Source organism: Neofelis nebulosa, chromosome 3 (genome assembly GCF_028018385.1).
Source record: "Neofelis nebulosa isolate mNeoNeb1 chromosome 3, mNeoNeb1.pri, whole genome shotgun sequence".
Lineage (NCBI taxonomy): Eukaryota > Metazoa > Chordata > Mammalia > Carnivora > Felidae > Neofelis > Neofelis nebulosa.
In genome coordinates this window covers 185,682,197-185,707,348 of record NC_080784.1, presented here as the reverse complement: position 1 = coordinate 185,707,348, position 25,152 = coordinate 185,682,197, and the positions used below count along the sequence as shown (strand labels likewise).

Here is a 25,152-nt window from a genome sequence, read left to right as displayed (position 1 = left end):
TAACAGAGACAGTGAGGAAATGAAGGGAAAATATCTAGTAAGTGTGAAGCATGTTGACATTTGGTGTATTTTCTGAGTCATATTTACTATTTATATCTTAATCTAGTTCAAGATTTATTTCTGTGGCCGATGTTTACCATTCTGAGCTATGTCAAAGGCCCATTAAATTATGACTTTAAAAAATTATTCCTATTCAATGGGCCAGGCAGTTAATATTTTAGACTTTCTTTAGATGGCCAAAGGATGGCTGGGCTCTTAAAATAATCTGTTGTGGCAAACTTGAAGGACTCTAAGGCCAGAGGAGAGCTGGTAGCCCAAGCATCCCGCTGCCTGTTAGAAGTATACTCTGGGATGGTGGCCACGTGCATGAAACTCGACCCTTGAAACACTTGAAGCGATAGGAGGCAAAGGGAAGGATTTGGGGAAACTGGCCAAGAACGCTACACCCTCTGCGATCAAAGAACTGTTCTAGGTGAAGTGTGCCCTAGAGTGTTAATGGATTCTTGACTGCTTCTTATGCCTTCTACTTTTGTTTGCCAGAATTTGACTTTGTCCTCCTTTAACAGAGCAGACAGTGCACCCTTTTCTGGAATCTTAAGCCCTGGCTAATCTTGATTAAGCTGAAGTGAACCCTTATCTAATACTGACAAAAAAAGAAGTTCTTAGGTTTAAGCCGATACCTTACTGTGTTACTGCCCCTCGTGAGAGCGTAAAATAGCTCTGATTGCCGACTGTCTGCTGTGTCCTCAACTCTGCACTGGTGCCCATTGAGGACATTAACTCACCGGTGCTTTGGTACAACTCAGTGAAGTTGTCTTGTTTATCTCCACTTTCAAAAATGAAAACAGAGACTCAAGAGAGTGTTGGTAACTTGCCTCGAGTCACACAGAATTCAAACCACATCTGTATGAGTTCGTTGGACGTTTGTAATTTCAATACTGAGTTATTAAGAGCTTCCTATTCTATGTGTTAATTACTTATTCATAAATTAATTAAAATTTCACTTCAATTTTTTTTTTACTTGAAAAAAATTTTTAGGGGCGCCTGGGTGGCTTGATATCAGCTCAGGTCACTATCTCAAGGTTGTGAGATCGAGCCCGGCATGGGGCTCTGTGCTGGGCATGAAGCCCGCTTGGGATTCTCTCTCTCCCTCTGTCCCTCCCCTGCCACGCAAACACACTCACTTTCTCTCTCAAAATAAATAAATAAACTTAGAAAAATACTTTTTATTGGAGTATTGTTGACACACAATGTTACATTAGTTTCAGCTAACCAACATGGTGATTAGACAAGCCTATACTATTCTGTGCTCACCACAAGTATAGCTACCTTCTGTCCATAGAGCACTATTGCAATGCCAATGACTATATTCCCTCTTTTATCCCTGTGACTTATTCATTCCATAACTGGAAGCTTGTATCTCCCATTCCCCTTCACCCATTTTGCCCACCCCCCAACTTTCTCCCCCTAGCAACCATTAGTTTCTTCTCTGCTGCGCTTTAATATTTTATTTATAAGCTTTGATCATATCTGTAAAATGCTCCAATTTCCATCCATTTGTATCATTTGTAGAAGATACTGCGGGCGCTGAAGATATTACACAGTAGGAATTGTGTCCCTTGCCTCAAATAGCTTATGACCTAGCTGCTTCTAGAGCAGCTATAAATTTCAGAACTTGAGGGAGATGTGGGGAAAGTGTAACTAAGCCCGAGTCACCCTAATATTGCATCCCTTTTTGCTGCTTGATGGTTCACGAAGTCATTCACTGTAAGCTTCCTAATTAAAAGTGGCTTGTCCTGACTAGGGTAGTCCTATCCTTGGATCCTTAATAAATATTTGTAGAAGATGAAAATCATAATAGTAACACCTTCACTCCTGACTACCCTCACCTGCTTGTTCAAACGTTGTTGCAATAGCTTAACAGAGCAAAGAAAAAGGGGTTATGCAGGAAGAATATAAGGTTTTGGGGGCGCCTGGGTGGCTCAGTTGGTTAATTAAGCGTCCGACTTCGGCTCAGGTCATGATCTCAGTTTGTGAGTTCGAGCCCCGCACCAGGCTCTGTGCTGACAGCTCGGAGCCTGGAGCCTGCTTCAGATTCTATGTCTCCCTCTCTCGCTGACCCTCCCCCACTCACACTCTGTCTCTGTCTGTCTCTCTCTCAAGAATAAATAAACATTAAAAATTTTTTTAAAGAATATAAAGGTTTTATATGGTAGCAACCTGCTTTGAGAGGCAGTATTTAGAAAGATACAATATATACTTACATTTCTGTAGAACATCAAAATATGCCTACTGTCTATTAACTCATTTGTCTCTCGGATTTTTTTTTTCATATGTTAACAATTTTATCGTAGAAAAGTTAGAAAAGACAGACTTGTTGTGTTTTTTTTCCTAAAAGCCTATAATCAGGAAAGAAATAAAATTAAACAGCAGAGAGAGAAGGTAGAAAAAGATGGTTGTTCCTAAGAAGAAAAAGAGACTCAACCAGGGATATAAACAGAGAGAGAGACTTGAAGAAGGAAGGTGGTCCCTCATCTAAGTGCTCCGTGCAGCTCAAGCTGGTGGCTATCATGTCATTAGGAATGTTGACTACTCTTATAACTCTAATCTGGTTTTGAATTTTCTCAGTTTCTAGAAAGCAAAAGACCTTAAAGTTGGTAAAGAATCTTGCCACTGGAAGATCCTTGCATGTCCGGTTTTCTTTGGATCTCACAAATTTCTCTGCATTTACTCTAGACATGATGGTTCAACGTAGAATTTCAGAGCTAGATGATATTTCAGAGACAGTGTTAGTTCCTCTGCATGACAGGCAGTTAACTAAAACTCAGGAAGTTCAGTGACTTTCCTGAGGTGACCCAGCTGGTTTATGTAAGCTGGTCACTTATCTTTTTAACAGATTGGATTCTAATATACAGGATGAAGTTGTTTCAGGAAGGACATAATCTGCTGACTTGCTGAGACCATCCTAATTTGTTCTTAAACTTAGTTTTGCCATCTGCCCTGTTCTGTTTTTGTAACATATTCAAAGTTTTAATTTTTTAGCATTATCAGTAGAAAGTTAACTGGATATATATCAAAAACTTCTAGTTTGTTTTTCTCCAGGTATTAAAAAGCATATATATATTTTTTTTTATTGGCTACCATCACTAAGTCTTTCTGACAGTCATGAACAGAGTTGAAGCAAAAATAGCAAACCTTTCTATTTTCGTTTTTAATCCTCTGAAGCTTACCTAATAACTCAGTGGGTATATTAATTGAAAAGAAACACTTTTTTTTTTTTATCTTTTTTAGGTGTAATCCCTTTTCACGGATTTTCAATGTATGGTAAGTTGGGCTTTAAAATAGTCACTGTTTTTATTACACTTCAGAAAATTAAAGATGAAGATCACAGTTTATACCACATCACCCACACCCTTACCAAGTAACTGTACACATTTTTAAATATTGAGTTTAGTATTTGTTTATACTGCCAATTAAACTTTTTTAAAATAAAGGGTCATCGTACTTTCTCAGATGATGACTGCTTGGCCAATTAAAGTTAGAAGACAATGTGGAAGTGACTGTGTGTTTACCATTCTCTAATCCAATGGGAACGCGTGGGTTTTTAGTTCTGACAGGTGTAAAACGAGGTTGCTGAAATTCCCGAACAAATTTTAAACAAATAATAGGCGAGAAAGGATGTGAAGGGAGGGCCAACACTAAGTCTGGGTTTATGATTTCTCTAGACTAGTCCCAAGGTACATGTGAAAAACACGTGTGCAGACTTAACAGCCCCGAATGCCTTTCTGGCCTCCCTCGGCATCAAATGAGGAACACAGAAGCTTAATGAAGATTAGCAAGAGTGCTCTACACCTTAAAACCACTTAATTTTGAAATTTTCACACATTACATAGAAACCTGTTGAAGAGCGTCATCACCAAAGTCGCTACCCACCCCCCCACCTGTACGCTAAACAGAAATACTTTAACGTTTTCCTTTTGTAAGGAGAATCAGCAACACATTAACCCTTTTCTTGGTAAAAGCCCTTCAGTGTTCAACATCAGACAGTAATGGTGAATGACATAATATAAAACTTCTAAGACCAGCATGCAATGAAAAGGATTCAGAGGACCCAGGAACTTTGTACTAGGCTACCCTTCCTGGTGTTGATCACAAGCTTCCATTATGGGGCACTCTGCTTTATTCTCTTGAGCAACCAATGTTCCATAATGTAATACATAATGTTACGATGTTTCAGCATACTTCTCTTTTATAAACACAAGAGGAATTTAAAAGAGAAAAGCCCCCAAAAAGTTACTAAATGTTTACATCTAATAATAAAAGTGCTGTCTTTTTATCTATTTCAATTCCAGCTGCAAGAATTTTTCAAGTAAACAGCTTTTAAAAAGTGAACTTGAATGATTTGGAGGACATTAATGGTGTCAAGAAAGTTTAAATCTTCTAGCAATTCTTAGGGAATAAAATACATCATTGACTCTGAGTCTGGTTGTTCACACTTCTGGTCTCTTAAGTATTGGCTAAGGTTTATACACCAGAGGGGAGAATGTTCACTAAGGAAGTAGATGACGCAAAATGTTTGGTACAGAGTTTACTTACACTCTTTTAGAAATGTGTGGTAAGCACCCACCAACACCTGGCAGCAACCACCCATTTAGAATACGAGAATAATCACATACCATCCCCAAGGAACTGTAGTTAGTACTTTGCCACCTCGGTGTTACTTACTGTAGTGCTTCAAAATTACAATACTTATCTCGTTTAAAAATGGATTTACACTGGCCTTCCTCTCTCCCATTTATGCAGATGAATGAAGTTATTGTAGGTATAGCATATCATGACTTCATAAGTAAATTCCTATGGCACAATATTTAATTGGATAAAAAGACAATGCGCAGTCATTTTTACGAAGGAACCATATAGGGAGATGTGCTTTCGATAGAAAATAAACTCACGTAGATTTTTTTTGTATATTGTGCATAATGGACTAAAGCTTTTCCATTTCATAGAGAATTTCATGAGGAATTCAACACAAACAGTAGTGGTGTCTTTAATAATAACTGATTGCAAAGGTTTTTGTATTACACATGTTTGTAAAAAAAGTGCTCATTGAAAAATTCTTTTATTCCTTCACTGGAAATGACCGTTAAGGTTGCTGAGCCCATAAAATCTTAAAATTCAGATTATAGGTTTTTACATATCAGTATCTTTAAAAGTTAAAGGAAAAAATATGCATAAAAAGGTAAATAAATTTCAAACCTTCACTTTGAACTTATAATAATACCATGTATTCGTGCCACATTGCTTTATCTTAGGTTGTTATAATTAGAATATGAGTTAGTCTTTTTAAATATATAGAATACCTTTTTAAATATAGAGACTACCTTAATAAACAGCAATTTATTTTGGTGGTAAAATAAATTTTTAAAGTTAGTTTTTAAATGGAAAGTCACGGCTGTCAGCTTTTAAACATCTGTATGTATAGAACATAATTTTTTTCTTTCTGTATATAAAGTAGGGGTTTTTTTAGACTCCCCTAAACTTGATTTGTCTCTCTTTGACCCTCAGAAAAAGGCGCAATCTCTCCCTTGCAACATTAGTTTTCGCTGATTCACTCGTCTGTAATACTGTGCACTGCCATTTAGCCCAGATCATTGAATGTTTGCATTTGTAAGAATTTAAAAATTTTTTATCATTTTTCCTTTCACTTTGTGAAAAAGAGGTGAGTTGCCTCATTGGTTTCCCTGATGACTTAATGCCTCCTGCTCTCAGGGCATTACTGCCAGATTATGGAGCCTGAGAATTTCTAACCTGCCCATTTTACATCATAGCTGAAATTACCCAAAAAGTAAGTCATCTTGTGTTAAAATTAATATTTAGGTAAGACAGTTTTATGTGTCTGCATTATAAGTGTGTTTATGCTGCCTGAAATTCTTGAGGTTTGAAACGATGAAAAGCACAACCATATCAGTCCAGAATAATCCTGTCTTATCAGCATCCGAGATTAGGACTTCCTGACATTCAGTTGTGGGGTCTCTGATTGAGTTGACCCACCCATGTTTAAGTGCCAAGAGCTGGGTGCAAAGGAAGACGTAATTCAACATTCATTAGAGAAATGAATCCTCTCTCTTCCCGAGGGCTGGTTTATTGTGAATCTGTGAAAACTGTCTTTACACGATGCTGAGATATGGACCAATAGTCTAAACTGTTCATCAAAATCTTTAGTTTCAAACTGAACTAGTTGAAGACCATGATTCTACACACTTGTCACGAATTATCTTCTATTTTGCTCACCTGACTTCCAAAATAAAAAACTTTGCAAAGCGGCCTGGATCCTTTGTGGAACCAGTGAAAAATGAATTGCCTGATTGTCGCTCTTTACTATTTCAATTAAAAAGAAGAGAGACTTGACTTTCCGTAGTTTTTTCAAGTTACTTTGAATTTTTCATATCCCTAGAAGTGTAATTCCATTGTGCCATTCTTGTATTCAGTTGGGATTACAGTAGTTTTTAACTACTCCTTTCTTTATAGCTTTTAATGACTGAACTTTTTACATGTGTATATGTTTCCTTTTCAACACGATAAAACTACATATGATTTTAGACTTGTTGTTGAATGAATACTACCATAATATAGATTTATTCTTTCATGTTTTGTTGACTTATTTTCTAAAATTGTAATAGTTCTACCATGCTATTGATTACTTTCTTTATTCTTTCAGTTGCACCGCTTTGTTTTCTGTACCATGAACCTTCCAAACTGTATCAGATATTCCGTGAGATGTATGTGCGTTTTTTCTTCAGACTACATTCCATCTCTTCTCACCCTTCTGTAAGTTCATAAACATTGGATCAAATTAGACTCTAATCTGTTTTCTTTCCTTAAGGAAAAGTCTCCTACTCGGTTACATTGTGAAGCAACACATTGTAATTTGTGGTTTTAAGCAACATATTTCTGTAGAATAAATGAAAAGAAAAAAATTGATATTTAAATACTTTGGGTGATAATGAAGGAGGAAAAAAGCCTTTATCAATTGCACTTAAATTATCTTTTATATGTTAACAGAAAAAAAAACATATAAAAATGTCTGTATTATTCACTTGGACAAGTATGCCTTCTTTGCACGCTGGTGTCCCCATCTAGGAGATGAGCTTGATATATTTCTGTAGTGCTCGGGAGAAGAGCACTTGGGTAGTCCTCGGCTAATGGCAAGTGTCCTGTAAATAAATGAGTGCTGTTTTTACTGTTGTTGTTGCTGTGATTATCATCATCATCATCATCATCATCTCTTCTTTGTTAATGAAAATCAAACATTTATCTGTCACTTAGTTTTCAATTTCACATTTGACTAGTTATCAGTTACCATACTGATATTTTCTTTGTGTTTATTCAGTAGATAGCTCCGTTGACCTCAAAGTCAAAGAGGAGCATATTGGGAGTTGAACATTTTTATCTGTTTTATTTGGCCAGTCCTTTATCATGTCTTTTTTTCCACCCATGAGCTTGAGTAAAAGCAGTATTTATTTTATATTTTTTTTTCACCTTTGGGCCTGCTCTGGTTTACTTGTGGGTAATCTGACTGACTCTCCAGAAGAAACAGTAAATTAGAACGTATCAGGGCTACCAGATTTCCCTAAAGAGAAGACTCTGTCCCTGATGTTAAACTGAATTGCTGTTCTTTATCCCCCCCAGTTTAACCCTGTGTATTCCTGTTCCACTTTCCTGTGTCTCCACCTTTGCTCCCATACATTGCTCGTGAGAGCCAGCAGATAACAGAAATCCAGGATGTCTCACATGAACAAAGGAGGCACCACCAATTATCTTGGGTTTCTTCTCTCCAAGACAACTTGAATTAGTGCTTATCTCACATTAATTTTTAGTCTAATCCGAAATATGCTAACAATTCTATTTTCTAATAACCTCATTTTTAGCCTCAGATTTCTTACTCTCATATTCTGTACCATTTTATGCTTCAGAGTTTTAAAAAAAAAAATTTTTTTTTTTTAAGTGGCTGCCCGTTACACACCCACAGTGTCTGTCCCTGTGCAGAGCACTGAAGCTTGACGCCCAGCAAACCCTGGATATTCTTTCTCTGTCTCCGTGCTGACCCTGAGGTGTCCTTTTTCAGCGAATTGGTTGGGCCAGCCCTGCCTCTGCCCTTTCTTTATTCAGTGGCAGTCATCTCCTTTTCTGGCTTGCAGCCAGACTCAACTATTTGGAACCACGACAGCCTTTTTTCTCTAGAAACTCACAAAGAGGATCAAAACTTCCTTACAAAGATCAACCCTGTGGAATGCTGAGCTACAAGAAAGACTTTATTCAGAGTTGTCAAGTAATAAACACACTTGAAAAGCCATCTGCTTAAATCGGTTACTTCTTGTCCTCTACAAATAATGCCCTTATAAAGGGTAGATTTCAGATACATACACAGATGTATAGTTCAGGCATAATGTGTATATGTCTTTATACTGAGTAACCATTCTCGTTCGATAACTTCCTGATGCAAATTTCAAGCAGTCAGGAGTCCCTTTTCCCCTGGGGATGGATTTCAAAGAAAGTGAAAACAGCAGGAAATACTTTCCTTGATGGGTGAGGCAGCTAGAAGGGAAAGGACACAGGGAGGCATAAAGTAAAGGGTGTGACTATAGTACCAGAGAAATACCTGGAAACTGGAATGGATCCAGAAAAAACTAGTTTGCTGGACCTAAGTGATAATACCGGGCTTACAAAGTAGCATGTTTTCTATAAAATGATGTTTTTCCTTGGACTCTGAGCATTATACACCAGATTATATAGGGAACGTATTGCGTTAAAAAGGAGGCTCCTTGGCATATCTGTAATAGTAAGTATCCATAAATAGGGAAAAATTTATCTTTAAACACAGTATTAGAGATCATTAGTACATTTCCTGTTTTTGACTCTTAGACAATATCCATATATTTATGTTAATCTTTTCCTCATTTCCATTTGAATAATTTATTGGCAGAGTTCATTTTTAAATACTAAAATATATTTTTCTTTTGTGTTTTGTTATTATATCCAGGGTATTGTGTCCCTCTGTCTGCTGTTTGAAACTCTTCTTCAAACTTACCTCCCCCAGCTCTTTTATCATCTACGAGAAATTGGGGCTCAACCGTGAGTACCTTTCTTTCCTAATTGAAGAATAGATTGTTTGACATCAGAAGGTTCTCTTATGTCGTTGTAAAGCACTTTTAAGGATACAGTAATTCCTCAGAGAGATTAAACTAACAGTTTCTCCAATGAAACAATAATTATCAGGTAGTAAAGTGTAGCTGTACATTGTGCCAAAAGTTTTTGGAAGAATTCCCAAAATCCTGATAAATTTTTATTTGCTGGGATTTTTATGCCTGGTACAAGAAGCACCAAAATGAACTTATTTCCATTTAGAATGAGAGGTGTTGGCCAAAACTGAGGCAAAAATTTGTGGATACAAATACTACCCAAGAAATGTGATAATCATAAAATTAAGTCAGTTTAGGCTAAATTTATCAGAGAACAACTTATGAAAGCTATATAAATTAAAGTTTGCTGTCTTGTTAAAGGAAACAGATAAATTACCTAGCAATGACTGTGATTTTTTTCATTCCACAATTTGAAGATTTGTTCATTTACCTCAGTATTAGTTATCGGTGAATATATAGGGTGTCTCTGGACTTCCATATTATTGGTTCTCTTCTCTTTTTGAAATAACAATGTCTAAGGCAACAGAAGTTTCTAAATGATTGATTAATATTTTGTTACTGTCTTCCCTTCGTGCAACCAGTTTGCACTATTGGGAGGACATATTTGAAAGGTGCATTAACTCTGAGATGGCAAAAGTAGTTAATGGGAAATACAACAGTTTAGTATTTGTCTTCCCCACACTTGAATCCACATCAGGTAGATGGATGGATGGATGGATGGATGGATGGATGGATGGATGGATGGGTGGATGGATGGATGGATGGATGGATGGATGGATGGGTGGATGGATGGGTGGATGGATGGATGGGTGGATGGATGGATGGGTGGATGGATGGGTGGATGGATGGATGGATGGATGGATGGGTGGATGGATGGGTGGATGGATGGATGGGTGGATGGATGGATGGATGGGTGGATGGATGGATGGATGGGTGGATGGATGGGTGGATGGATGGATGGATGGGTGGATGGATGGGTGGATGGATGGATGGGTGGATGGATGGATGGATGGGTGGATGGATGGATGGATGGGTGGATGGATGGGTGGATGGATGGATGGGTGGATGGATGGATGGATGGGTGGATGGATGGATGGATGGATGGATGGATGGATGGGTGGATGGATGGGTGGATGGATGGATGGATGGATGGATGGATGGATGGATGGATGGGTGGATGGATGGATGGGTGGATGGATGGATGGATGGGTGGATGGATGGATGGATGGATGAATGGATGGGTGGATGGATGGGTGGGTATGTTTAGGAGACAGACCAGGGTTTAAATTCTGCCTACTAAACTGTATAATCCTAATGAAGTTATTGAATTCATCTAAGTTTCATTTTCTTTCTCTAAATCAAGATAATTCAATTTCCTCATCTTTAGAATCAAGAGAATTCCTACCTCATGAAGTTGTTTCAATAGTGAAGGATTTTATATATATTCTTTCTGTAAAGCACCACTGAATTTCAGACATCTTAGATCTTAGAAATGCCATTTATAAAACAACATTTCATATCATCCACTGATAATACTGAGCTTATACCCTTTCCTTCGTAGCCAGTAAAAAACAGGATTCTGTTAATGTTTAAGATTATAAAACAAGAATGTGCCGGAAATATTTTATATTGTACACAGGTCTCTTTTTTTCTTAAATTTGTAGTAAATTGACCTTTGTTTTTACTCTTGTGGAATGAACATTTGAATATAATGAGGTTTTACCATGATTAAGATGTTTAGTTTACTGCTAGAAACTAAAATCCCAACTTTTTTCTAGCCTATTTATATACTTCAATCATTAAAAGGAACAAATTTATTTCAATGACTCATGATAAACATTAAAATTCTTATGCAGAAGAAAGTATTAAAAATTAATTATCAAGCTAGAAATACATTCTTAAAAGGCTTTTATGAATTGAAGGTTTTTAAATTAGAATTTAATTTTTTAATAGATATAGGACTATTCAAGTTATCAATATCTTCTTGAGTAAGCTTTGGTATTTTGTTCATTTTATCTAAGTTATCGTATTTATGGACATAAAGTTATTTATAATATTCCCTAATTATTCTTAATTAGCCTTTTAATATGTATAGAATCACAGTGACAACACCTCTCTCATTCTCGAGATTGATATTTGTATCTTCTCTTTTTTCTTGATTGTTTGGCTAGAGGTTTATTAATTTTATTCTTTGAAAGAAACATGTTTTGGTTTCTTTAATTTTCTCTCTTGTTTTTCTGTCTTAAATTTCATTGATTTATGCTCTTATATTTATTATTTCCTTCCTTATGTTTGCTTTAGGCTTATTTTGCACTTGTCTTCTTGTTTAAGGTTGAAGATCATTAGTTTGAGACCTTTCTTCTTTTCTGATATAAGCAATATTGTTATAAATTGCCTTCAAAGCACTGCATTCCCTCCACACAACAAATTTTGATATGTTGTGTTTTCATTTTCATTCAGTTCAAAATGTTTCTTAAGTTCTCTTGTCACTTCTTTTTGACCATGGGTTTTATTAGAAGCATGTTGTTTAATTTCTAAACATTCTAAGTATTTCTGTTATTGATTTCTATTTTAATTCTGTTGCAGTTAGACAACATGCTTCATAAGATTTCAGTTTTTTAAAATGTATCGAAGTTTGTAACGTGGCCCAGAATTTGATCTGTCTTGGTGAATATTACAAATACATTTGAAAAGCATTCACGTTCTGCTGTTGGTCAGCAAAATATTCTATGAATGTCAACAAAGTCAAGTGTTTGGTAATGTTCAAGCCTTCTATAAACTTACTAATTTTCTGTCTACTTTTTCCATTAATTTTTGAGAAAGAAATGTTGGTCTCCAGTTATAATTGTGAATATGTCTATTTCTTCCTTCATTGGTACACATATTTTACTTCATGTATTAGAGGCTCTGTTTTTAGGAGAACTGATCCCTATATCATTATTGATGTCTTTATTCCTGGCAATAAGTCTACTACATTTGATAGAGCCGTCGCGGCTTTCTTTCAGTTACAATTTGTGTGGTGTATTCTTTCCGTCCTTTTACTTTTAACATATTGATTATCTATGTCTTTATTTTTTAAATGGCTTTCTTGTCAAAAGTGTAACTGGGTTTTCCAGTGTGTCAGTTTGTCTTTTTAATTGGTATGTTTGTTCCACTTACATTTAATAATTGATATTATTAGATTATAATATCAATTGATACCATCTGCTATCTTGGCAGACATTTTCAATTTGTCTTTTTTCGTTCTTTTTTCCTTTTTTCCTGCACACTTTTTAATTGAGTATTTTTTAAATAATGCATTAATAATTTTTAATATCTATTACATTTTGAAATGATAATATTTGAGACATACTAAATTAAATAAAATATATTGTTGAGATTTAATTTACCCATTTCTTTTATTTATTTATTTATTTATTTATTAATTAGCGTTTATTTATTTTTGAGACAGAGAGAGACAGAGCATGAACAGGGGAGGGGCAGAGAGAGAGGGAGACACAGAATCTGAAACGGGCTCCAGGCTCTGAGCAGTCAGCACAGAGCCCGACGCGGGGCTCGAACTCATGGACCGCGAGATCGTGACCTGAGCCGAAGTCGGCCGCTTAACTTACTGAGCCACCCAGGCGCCCCTACCCATTTCTTTTTACTTCTTTGAATAATGTGGTTGTTAGAAAATCTTAACTTATATGTGTGGCTTTCATTATATTTCTCTTTTTTTTTTTTAATATATGAAATTTATTGTCAAATTGGTTTCCATACAACGCCCAGTGCTCATCTCAAAAGATGCCCTCCTCAATGCCCATCACCTACCCTCCCCTGCCTCCCACCCCCCATCAACCCTCAGTTTGTTCTCAGTTTTTAACAGTCTCTTATGCTTTGGCTCTCTCCCACTCTAACCTCTTTTTTTTTTTTTTCCTTCCCCTCCCCCATGGGTTTCTGTTAAGTTTCTCGGGATCCACATAAGAGTGAAAACATATGGTATCTGTCTTTCTCTGTATGGCTTATTTCACTTAGCATCACACTCTCCAGTTCCATCCACGTTGCTACAAGAGGCCATATTTCATTCTTTCTCATTGCCACGTAGTACTCCATTGTGTATAGAAACCACAACTTCTTTATCCATTCATCAGTTGATGGACATTTAGGCTCTTTCCACAATTTGGCTATTGTTGAGAGTGCTGCTATAAACATTGGGGTACAAGTGCCCCTATGCATCAGTACTCCTGTATCCCTTGGGTAAATTCCTAGCAGTGCTACTGCTGGGTCATAGGGTAGGTCTATTTTTAATTTTTTGAGGAACCTCCACACTGTTTTCCAGAGTGGCTGCACCAGTTTGCTTTCCCACCAACAGTACAAGAGGGTTCTCACGCCAGTCAGAGTGGCCAAAATGAACAAATCAGGAGACTATAGATGCTGGAGAGAATGTGGAGAAATGCGAACCCTCTTAATTGAGTATTTTTTATTCCATTTTATCACTACTGTGGATTATTATTTATACCTTTTTTAAAACATCTTTTTTCATAGATATCTGTCTTAGTTCAGTCTGCTGTAACAAATTACCATAGACTGTGTGGCTCATAAATAACAGAAACTTATTTCCCACAGTTCTAAAAACTAAAAGTCCAAGATCAAGGTGATAGCATGGTTCAGTGAGGACCCTCTTCTTCAGTGAGTTCCAGTGAGGACCCTCTTCTAGGCTGCAGACTATGGACTTCTTATTGGACTTATTCTCCACGTGGTGGAGAGCAGAGAAGAGAAACAGGCCCTCTCACGACTCTCATGGAGGCACTAATCCCAACCATGAGGGCTTCATTTTTTTTCCAATTACCACCCTAGGGCTCCCCCTTTTTCCTAATACCATCACGTTGTGAGGTAGAGTTTCAACATATACATGGCGGGTGGGAGGACACAACCATTCAGTCCATAAGAGTGCTCTGGGGTTTACAATATACACTTAAAAAAATTTGTTTTAATGTTTATTTATTTTTGAGGGAAAGAGAGAAAGAGAAAGAGTACGAGCAGGAGTGGGACAGAGAGAGAAGGGGACAGAGGATCTGAAGTGGGCTCTGCACTGAAAGCCTGATGCGAGGCTCAAACTCACAGACCCCGAGATCATGACCCGAGCCAAAGTCAGGTGCTTAATGGACTGAGTCACCCAGGAGCCCCCACAATACCCTACAATATGCATTTTTAATTAATTACCTTCTACCTTCAAATAAACTCCAGCATGGATGGCTTTACTGGTAAATTCTGCCAGACATTTCGGGAAAAATGTTTTTTTCATTAGCCACTATCAAGATCTTTTCTCAGCAGCTTGATTCTGATGTATCTGGGCATGGATTTCTGTGCTTGGGGTTTGCTAAGCTTCTTGAATCTTTAAGCTTGTATCTTTTGCCAAATTTAGGACATTTTCAATCATTATTTCGTCCAGTACTTTTTTCTGTAACATATTTATTCTCCTTCTCTTCTAGAATTCCAGTGACACAAATGTTAAAACTTTTGGTCTTATCCCAAAGGTCCCTGAAACTATTCATTTCATTTTCAATCATTTTTACACTATGGTTCCGATTAGGCATTTTCTATTGATCTGTATTCAAAATCACTGGCTCTTTTCTCTGTCATTACCATTTTGCTGTTGGGTCTATCCAGTGAGGGTTGTTTTCTGTTTTTTGTTATTTTTCAGTTTTGAAGTTTCCATTTGGTTCTTAGGAAAACTCATAGAACTGTGCATTAATAGGGGTAAATTTTACTATCCATAAATTATACCTCAATGAACTTTATTTATAATAAACTAATTCTGTGCTGTACATAGAGGGGGGGGCACAATGTGTGGTGCTGTTGTTCTATTAAGACACTGACAAATCCAATAAAATGAAACTAGTTGATCTTAATCATTTAGACTTAAAAGACAAATGATCTTTTTTTAATTTAAAATATCTTGTGGCCAAAAATTACTGTGGCATTCATAAACAGATATTCTTAAAGCCAACCAAAAAGTTTAATTTGTCAATGCTACTCCCTTTGTGTACCTTGGTATATTAGAATAATAGTTATCTAGTATTGAGGAATTTCTGAAAACTTGGGGGTCTTTTTGGTCTTAAGAGAATTAATACATCAAGAAAGGCAATCTTTAGATTCCTTTCTCTTGCTTTAAGAAAGTAGCACAGATATTTATCTATATAATATTGTAACAGCTCCAGCAAAGAGTTTGGCTAACACTTCTCAGGAGCAGTTAAGTGATGGTAAGAATAGATAACACAGAAATGTGAGGGAATAGTTTGTCTCTTAAAGCACCAAAGCTAACGAGTTCATTTCCTGATTTCAGAGATAAATTATTATTGTAACATAACCTACTTATAAATAGTGGGATCTCGTAACTCTTAGGATTTTTTTTTTTTTGTCAAAGTCAATTGAATTCTCCGGTTGTTCCCCTTTAAAATGAAGGGTTTGAAATCAGAAATCTATTTCTAAGGTCCCTTATAACTTCACAGCTATTTGCCTTCAAAGACTCCTACTTCTTGTTTTATTTTATTCATCCTATGTAGCCTTTTGACTGAAACGTAGGACTATAACTTATTGAATTGGAAAAGTATGCAGCTGCCAAGCATTTTTCCGGTATTTTGAATAAAAATTCAAATAATCGTGATTCGAATGATTCAAACTGTTAAGGACTGTTGACTAGTAAGATCACCTCATTGATAACTAATTAGTAAAGACCCTGAAAAATAGCACATAGAAGTGAGTTTTCTAAAGGCTGAACTGTAACATAGCAGATATACATATTCCCTCTTGATACGTTGAGACCACTGATTTGAAGACTCATGGCTTCTCACCATTGCACTTTTGCGGCTTTTAAGAGAGCACTTGAGATTTAAATGCTGAGGTGATTTCTAAGACTCACAAAGAAGTTAACTTAACCGTGGAATTGGTTGGCTCTTCTGACATTGTCCGTTTGTAAGAAAAAAACATTCACTGGTAAAATTTATTTTCTTTTTTCTTTGCCTACAGGCTACGCATATCCTTTAAATGGATGGTTCGAGCTTTCTCTGGATATTTAGCTACAGATCAACTCCTGCTTTTGTGGGATAGAATCCTAGGATACAACTCTCTGGAAATTCTTGCTGGTAATAAGTGCTTGTTTGTAAAACACATGCTGTTTCTATAATAAAGCCCCTTTACTTTCTGACATTCACCATCTGTAACTGCAGTTTGAGTCTATAGGTGTCTGTCATTTCTAATTCCTAAACATTTAATAGATTTACCTGCCTTAGAAGACAAGTACTGAAGTTCTGAGATCTAGATACTTCCGTGTAACTGCCCAACACTAGTGTATCCCGAGTCTTTCTTCTTTGCTCCGAGGAAAGTCCATTTCTCCTCCCCTGCTTTTAGTTTAGCCAGGGCTTACTGTCAGCTGCTGTGAGGTCAGCACAGCAGAGTGTAGGGATACTTCAGTCCTACTCCTGGCTTCTCTACCTTCACATGTGTTTCGAGCCCCTTCTCAACCACGGCCTAAAATCTAAGCTGACACGGAGCCTCCCTGCGAAGCTGAAATCTCAGCTCTTCTGGACTTGAGTTTGAGTTCTGGACTTGAATGCAAAACCTTTTCCTTTTCGCTAACACCCTCTGATTCCCGGTGGTTGAGTTTCCCCTTTTAGGTATTCTCTTCAGCCAAAAAACAGATTTCATCTGTTTTTTCAGGAAGCCACAGATTGATCTCTTATTATAATTAAGCAGGTCTTATAATAGAGATACAAGACAACTGTATGATAATACATAGGGCACAGATTTCTTGTTAATTATATTATTTTGCTTATCTTATACAAAATAATCTCAGTTATTTTAATCATTGGGATTATTAGGAAATTCAAATAAATAGCACAAGGTTTTCACAACAATGGATGGAGCGCAGAAAAGCTGGCAGAGTGCTGGGTCCAACCTTCTCCAGTTGTGTATATTGAATAAATTATCTAACCTGTGTGAGTCTTCGTTTCCTTACCTTATATTGATAGCATTATCAAGATCCCGCTCTGGGTAATTGTGGAAACAATGCTTCATTGAAGAAGTCCCTTTGCTTATAGAAGATTCTTTAGGTACCATATTAACATATTCTTGAATGCTGAGAGGTCAAGAATAATAGTACATTAATTCAAAAAGCAAAATTAGAGTAATAATAAAGTGTCGCGAAGCAAAACATCACCCTTGGTGTAATCAGAGATACCACTTAATGGTGCTGCTAACAACTCCCAGTATCCTTCTGTCTCAATTGGATTTTGAGCCCGTACAGATAGGCGTGAGGAAAGAAGGGTCTGCCCTCAGCTGTCTTGGCTGAATGGCAGTGATGCATAGACTCTACAGGGAGAGGAATCCTAGAGGGCATCAGGTATGATTCTTTTAGATGTTTCTGACAGGCGGTCCTCACCCTCTGCTTAAACACTTCAGTGTTGGGTCGTCCTTGTCTGACGAGTTAGCCCATCTCACTTCTGGATGACATGACTTGCTAAAATGTACTCCTGTTAAGCCAGGGTTATCGTCATGTTTTTTCTACCCTCGCCTTTCCCCAGAGCCTTCTACTTTCCAGGCTAAGAAGCCTTGTTTTCTGCTACTGTTTCTCAGGCAACAGGATTGTAGACTTTCCAGCAAATAAATCTCCTCTGGGTGTGTCATAAATTTTGAAGAGTGTTGTGTTTAGTTGCTGTTGTTGTTGTTGTTGTTTATCATTTCAAAATATTAGAGCATGTTAAAGAAAGGGCGCTCAGTATAAGAAAGTACTTTCTAATAATTAGGAGTTTTCAAAACTAGAATGGGCTTTTTAATGGTCACCTGAAGGTTAAGAGGTTTTCTACTGTGAAAGAAATGTGGAATTGAAAGACCTTTAAGCCCTCTAACAATTTCAGTGTTCTCATTCTGGGACTTATCACCCCTCAGCAAACTTATGTGAAAGAGAAATAAATGAATGTTGACTAACGCATTTCCTCGAAGCTAGGCACCCTGCTGGAGCTCAGAACATTAATAAAAACGTTACTGATGAACAGGTAGAAATGCACTCTGCACCGGTTTCCTACTTTCCCTGAACGGTTTTTAAAAAATCAGCAGGGAAGAATTACAGAACGTGTAGAAATGGAACTAGACTCCCCTCCCATGAATTCAGATCAAGAGCCAGAGGATGGATAATTTCATGTAGGGGTACCCAAACTCATTGTTATTATTTCAGACATTTGGGGGGATGAATATTTTGGGACCACCTTTTTTGCCCAAGTTAGTTATTATATAGCCTTTAGAAAGTTTTAGTAAATATTACTAATTTAGTATTACTAAAAATTAATTATGAATTAATGAGGGTCTTTTGAGGAACAGTTTAAAACAAAGGTGCCTGAATGTTTGTGATAGAGTTGCTTAGAATTAACGAGCGTAGCTTAAACGGCCAAAGGGAAATGTTAGAGTCTCTCTACCTCATGTGAAGCATGATTGCAGTTGAAAATATCCCAAAGTGGAGAGCTTTTCTCCTTGGCAAACAGAAGTGTTCTGCGGAAAGGCTGGGCAAATCAAACATGAGGCAGACGCAAAGGAACTTCTGTGATGTGACACCAAGATAAATAAAGGTTATGAGCACATAAGCATTTGGATGCTGAGGTCAATTAGTGGCCTGATCTTTTTTCCCCCCTCTTATCTACCTTTGGAAAAACAATTTCCCGCCATGTAAAACTCTTTCCTGCTACAGCAGAAAGTTTGGCCATCCTGTCAAGCTTTCACCAACTCTGTTGAATTATACACAAAAAAGGAAGTAGCCATCATACTCCTTAGCTTCTCAAATGTCTCCATTGTCAAAATGATTCTAGATATTAGGAAAACTATAGAGAAGTTGCTGGTCGAAAGAAATTATTTTCTTTGATACTCTTATAAACATAGACACTCAGTGACTCTAAAGTACTTAAGTTTTCTCCTTTTCAGTTAAAAGGTAAAAGTCTTTGTCCCTGATCTCTTGCATCCCTTGTGACAAATTAAATAATCCCATCTGATTTGGCTTTTTAAAGTTTTGTTTTACCACCACCATCTCCCCCCCACCCCCCACCCACCCCCAGAATTTTCCTGCCTAACTAGTCGCAATGCTTTTTTTTTGCCAGACTGTCCAAAATCTATTGTACCCTAAAAAATGCCTGTGTTTCCCAGTCTGGTCTTGTTGCTCTGTGCCTCTCTCTGGGAAAATTAAGAGGTCTGGATGTTGACGTCTACTCCCCTGTCAGAGCCCAGGATCATCATAGCATCATCCTTCAGGCCATCTCTGGAAAACCATTCTGAAGGGCAGCAGAGAGGACTCATAGGAAAGCACCCAGATTTTCATGTCAGGGAAGACTCATTACTACTTACCTTCAGTCTGAGTGCTAAGAGTGGTTAGATGCTTAGGCTCCAGAGCCAGAGTTAAGTTCTCACTCCACCGTTTTCTACCTGTGTGGCTTTGAACATGCCATCCAAACTCACTGGGCCCCAGTTTCCACCTTAATACAGTAGGGCTAGCAATGGTTCTTAACTCAGAGTTGGTATGAGAACTGTCAGTAGCATTGTTGTGATTCCCACAGTAAAAATGTGTCTTAAAAAACTATCTATTTGGATTAGCTCTGCCAGAAACTCAGGAGCCAGTCTTTCAAATAATTTTGAAGATTCCTTACCATTTATTTCCTAAATTTCAAGGACTTGTGGGGTAGAGAATAAACTACCACCCCTGCTGATGGGAGAGAAAAAAGGGGGGGAGAAGTCAAGAGCCATCCTTAGGCTTGCCATCACCTTGTCAGGGCACCCACCCACCTCTCACATGGGTCCTTTCACTTGAAAGGCCATGATGATGCACTCCCACATGTGGGGCTTTGTGGCAGATTATGTAAGAAGAAAGATTACACGTTAGCATTACTTTCTTTTCATAGGCATATGCAACGTATGCAAACGTTGCTTTCCACTCCATGTACATTATTGACCTTCAAGGTGTCCTATAATTTTTTTTTTTTTTCAAAGTTTCAACTTCTTTTTCCTATAGCCAACGTTAATGTAAATTTCGGGATCAGTCCACAGCAGCTCTCCCCACATACCTATCCACTTATGACACTCTAAGAAAGTCAATGCCGAGTATAAAAGTATAACAAAATATTATAAATTTTTTTTTTTTAAGAAAACGCTGTATTGCCACATTTCTATCAGGACCTCTTGAGACATATGAAACGTGATCTGATAAACTTGAAAATACAGTCTCCATATAACTTTTCAGAACCCTGTTGCGTTAGTAAAAAACACCTGCATCAAATAAACCTTTAATTGTAAGTAATCATTAGATCTCCGTGCCATTTAAAAACTTGTAATTTAAGTTACAGGCATGAAAGCAATCATTTCTAAAAATGGCTCTTTTAAAACCACTGAATTTTCCTTTTTCCCCAAACTATGGGATTCAGTTTATCTATCCTCCGGGCACTCTGTTCTCCGGAGGAGATCATTTCCCTTCGTCGCAGGACCTAAACTGCAATGCATGCGTGCAAGTCACGTAAAGCACCAGTTCTGGGCTCTCCTAGGGGGTTGCGGGCATAGCAGGAAATTTGTCGGGCTGATGAGTAGGTCAGCAGTTGAAACAGTGTGCATTCTTTTCCAGTCCTGGCAGCTGCTGTGTTTGCTTTCCGAGCAGTGAACCTGATGGAGGTGACATCACTGGCTGCAGCTGAAGTAAGGATAAGTTTCACTGGGACGGGATGGAAATAGTTCCTGAGAGAGTGCCAGGCTTGGGCACTTCAGTCTCAGATGCATAGGACACACATGACTCATAGCCTCATTTCTTCACTTGGGTAAAGCCTATAAGTTTCGAGCTAAGGAATATTAAGTATTCAAGATTCCTTAATTAGTTGAGAACAATCTTCTTGTGAAGGAGTCACACACAAGATTATATAGGAAACCATTACAACTGTTACGGGAAACCAGACACCCAGTAGTTTTAGTAGAAACTATTGGAGCCCAAGTTGCATTTTCTTATTGCACACGTCCACATATTCTGCTAGAACAAAGAAAATCTAGTCAAGAGAGTTAAAGAGCATGCGTTTGGATGATACAGTAAAGATACGTAGGCGCTTTTTTTTTTGTCATTTAAAATAATGAGTTAATGTTTTAATGTTTCTTTTCAATGGTATAATTTATACCTGACACACAGTTCAATTAAATAGTGGCTTACCATATTACTCTATTTGTTTTTTCTCATAGAAATTTAAATGATACCCTTAAAATAGCTGCCGACATTCTTTGCTTAAAGGGAAAAGGATGTTTATGCGTCTTGCAACTGAATAAACATTAGTTCCGTCTCAAAAACGATTTCCTAAAGCCAGATACTCCTTATACTAGTATAACGGGACCAAGATTCATAATGTACGTTTATTTATAGAAGCAAGTTGAAATATTAGACCTCTTATAAACTCATGCTACCTTGTATATTTGAAGAAGGCTCAAGGCAAAAGTCCAGGTTATTTTCTACTGCACGTTTTAGCGTTTTGCACATGTTCTAACGTTAAGATATTGAGAAAAGCGAAGGGAGGTCGTAGCTTCAGGACAGGCTTTTAGGACGAATGTGAAGAACTCGGAAAGTGTGTCAAAGCCAGAATTGCATGGCAGTGGTGTTTCTGTTGTGCTGTATTTCATAGGCTTCCTTTTGCCAGTTAGAATACTGACATTAACAATTCTTTTTGTTTTGTTTTTTTGTTCCAGGCAGTTCTTGCTGACCTTTCTACCTTAAAAGTTATGCCTCTTCTTCAAATTTTTCTGTTTGCTACTGTCACCTGATCTCCTTCAAGGTCACTGACAACACATCTAGTTTTTTTTCATTAGAAAATAATCATGAACTATGCAAACTCTGCATAAAACCAAAATTAAACTTCGCATATAAGCCAATAAAGATCATGTTCCCTCTTCAGTTAAACCTAAGTCGTTTTTCACTTTTTGAAACAAAGCTCTGCACACCAAATGTTCCACTGCATGCTGCTGATTTTCAAGAGAGAAGCAATAGACATAACTTCTGCTAAACTGAGCATACTATATATATATAATCCTGACTTGTAAAAGGCATGTAACGATATATGCAATAAGAGCTAAAGATACTGTAATAAACTTGAAGAGGTAATGTAGCCTCCGGGACAATTTTCTTCCGTCAGTTTGTAAATTTATCTCTAGATAATGTATCATTTTGTCTTATGAATTGTTCTTCACTCAGAGCCAGGGGTGGAGTAGAATGTGGGAAGATTGGAAAAAGGTAATGGAATTCAAGTGTGCTTTGATGTCTTTAACACCTTTTGTCTCACCAGTGATCTTCTAGATCCCTTTCCACTTTATTTCTCCCTTAAAGGTCTCTACTGGGGAAGGTCAAATAACAGTTGTCTCCATCTGACAATATTTATTCCTCACTTTCCGAAGAAAGAAAATTACGGAGTGATCCCTTCAAACTTCTCAACCTTCCATCTCTTGCCTTGAAGACTTGACCCTGCTGAGGCCTGTTGCCAGGTTCTCCCACTTTGGACGTGCGCAAAGAGGGCATCACGGATTCGATGAAGGGAATGAAAAATCAAAACCGTATCCAATTTTGCTGAATCTTTGTTTAACAAGATTTGCTTCTAGGGCAGAGCATCTGAGGAACTACAAGTAGGTACCACACGTTCATTTTAGAACTGAAGACGTTACGCAAGGCATCAGTCTTATTTTGGTCTTTATTACAAGCGAGTCTTTACTATAATTATTTTATGTGACTTGCAAAAGACCTACCACATCTGTCATTCAGAATAATAGAATGTGAAAGAAAAGTGTCCAAATTGAAGATGCTGATCATTCCAACAGAACTTTGAATCAATAGATTGATATTCTCACTGAACGCTTAGCATTGTGTTTTGTCCAAATGTATTTCCTGAGTCTTTTATTTAAAGAGCATGTATTAATTAGGAGGTGAATGAGGTTTAGCTCAGCCTACAGGCATGCCGGGGTTTGATATAACTAGTTCTTAATTCGAAAATCTTTATATATGCTTTATTCATCAGGTACTTACTGAAAAGAAAATCCTAATTTCTTATTCAGGATCGATTCTTAAGGAAGCCCATTTCAGTGCTTTGGCAAGTGATTCAGTTATAATCCTATGCTTTGCCATGCGCTGTGTGCAAATGCACATTCATCACGAAGATATAAGCACACCCTTTGACTACTATCTCTCTTTCTTCCCTGTTAGGGAGAGAGCGTTTTAAATGATTAAGGTCAGATGTGTATAGATAGGCTCATTGTCGGTTTCTTTAAGAGAATATTCATAGGCCTTTTTAAAAGCAGCAGTGTAGTGGTCTTATAGAAAAACTAGACTGAGAGTTTTTGTCCTGGCTGTAAATCCCTAGATAATTTTAATCTCTCTTATCTGCAACTGGGGGGCGGGGGGGGGGAGGGCCGGCAGCAGGAAATTATTTGTTTGTGTTTACCTTACCAGGTCGAGTAAGACCAAATGAGAAAATATATTTGAAAGTGATTTTTTTTTTAACTGCAAAGCACCAAGCAAGCACAAGCTGTTGTCGGTAATTAATTCTAACTATGACATTTTAAGGCCAAGTGGCAGAAGATAATATATGAGGAATGCTTGACTTCATTAGCCTCTGTCTGACTTTAGTTGATCACTGGAGACTGGGACCACACAAGATGAAACATGGAGCGTGGCATAGCCGATCCTTCCATTTGAAGCAGGCGGCTCCGGCCAGTGGTTCTGAAGCTGAACCCCAAAGCTTCTGCACGTTTCGCTGCTGTCACAAACCCTCGGCCAGGCTGCTCTTAGCTGCTTGTTAAAAAATTGCATCAAGGGCAGTCAGGCTGTCTTTCCCACTCTGCCTCTCGCTGCACTCTGCACACGGCTCCTCTTGGCTTTCTTCCTCCTGTGTCCTCCCCACCCCGCCGCCTGCCAACCCCTGAAACCCTCCACATATGCTCCACTAGGGTCACAAGGACCTAAGCGACCAGGGCTAACTGTGTCATCTTTCCATCTGTGGCATTCACACTGATGGTGAAATAGCTTAGTAGACATTGTATTTGGCTCTTCTGGATTTCAATTCACCTACTAATGTCATATGTATGACTTTATATTATGGAAGAGTTTATCGAACAGACTTTCTGATAGAACTTTTTGGTAATAAGACCTTCCAGCTAACTGCAATTTCCAGCTGGTCTTAACTGCATAGCACCCCTTACACTCAGCATGTACTCACTCTTCCTATTTTGTACAGAAAATAAAGACCACTAGGGTTGAACCCCCTCAGTATTCTACTTGAAAACTTAGCTTTATTCCCCCTATGCTTATCTCCTTCCTTCTTTTCTCAGGAAGTGTCTAATCTATGCCTACAGCTCTCTAAATACAGGTTCGGTTTGTCACTTCACGCATAAAAATTAACACCCTATTGCTTAAAGGATAAAGTCCAGGCTCTGTAGCATAGCAGGGAAAATTTGCCACAGCTTGGTCTTTCCACTCTAGGCCCCCACTTGGATCCATTATCCTATCCTTAAGTTTCACCAGATTACTTGCTGAGCCTCAGCCAGCTATGGCCATGCACCTTGTCTCTGGCAGAAGGACCTCCAGACTTCAAGGCCCATTTCAAGGCCTATTGTGGAGTACCCTGGAGTCTATAAACTGGAATTAATTATGCCCTTGTCTTTGTGCTCATAAAACTGTTTATCCACTAATACAGGTGCTTAGAATATTGAGTGACAGTTTTCTGTATGTATGTTGATTCTCACATTATTTTATCCTGAAGGCAGTTTTCAGTGACCAGGCGGCCTAAGTATGAAGGACGAAAGGCAAATTTTCCATTTGTGTGTGTATCCCCTGACTTGTTCCAAGAATTGTTGAGATCTGTTTTTCTTGAAACTTAATTCCTTCTAAGTATCTGCTAGTCTCCCTTCTTCCACAAAGGCTCTAATTTTT

At 37.7% G+C, this 25,152-nt stretch overlaps 1 protein-coding gene across 4 annotated transcripts in view; it reads left to right on the top strand.

Annotated features, from left to right (window-relative positions):
• TBC1D19 (TBC1 domain family member 19) overlaps positions 1-22,342 on the top strand; it is a 146,329-nt gene extending 123,987 nt beyond the window's left edge. For 3 of the 4 annotated variants that reach the window (XM_058722902.1, XM_058722905.1, XM_058722904.1), the window contains 6 exons: positions 3,292-3,324; positions 6,719-6,828; positions 9,041-9,132; positions 16,209-16,324; positions 20,830-20,900; positions 21,927-22,342. In XM_058722902.1, coding sequence (XP_058578885.1) covers positions 3,292-3,324; positions 6,719-6,828; positions 9,041-9,132; positions 16,209-16,324; positions 20,830-20,900; positions 21,927-22,001 — 497 coding nt within the window. In that variant the 3' untranslated portion in view covers positions 22,002-22,342. Of the gene's footprint in view, positions 1-3,291; positions 3,325-6,718; positions 6,829-9,040; positions 9,133-16,208; positions 16,325-16,594; positions 17,951-20,829; positions 20,901-21,926 lie in introns of those variants that run through there. The other variant, XM_058722903.1, reaches the window with a different exon arrangement.
• Positions 22,343-25,152: the final 2,810 nt, after the last annotated feature.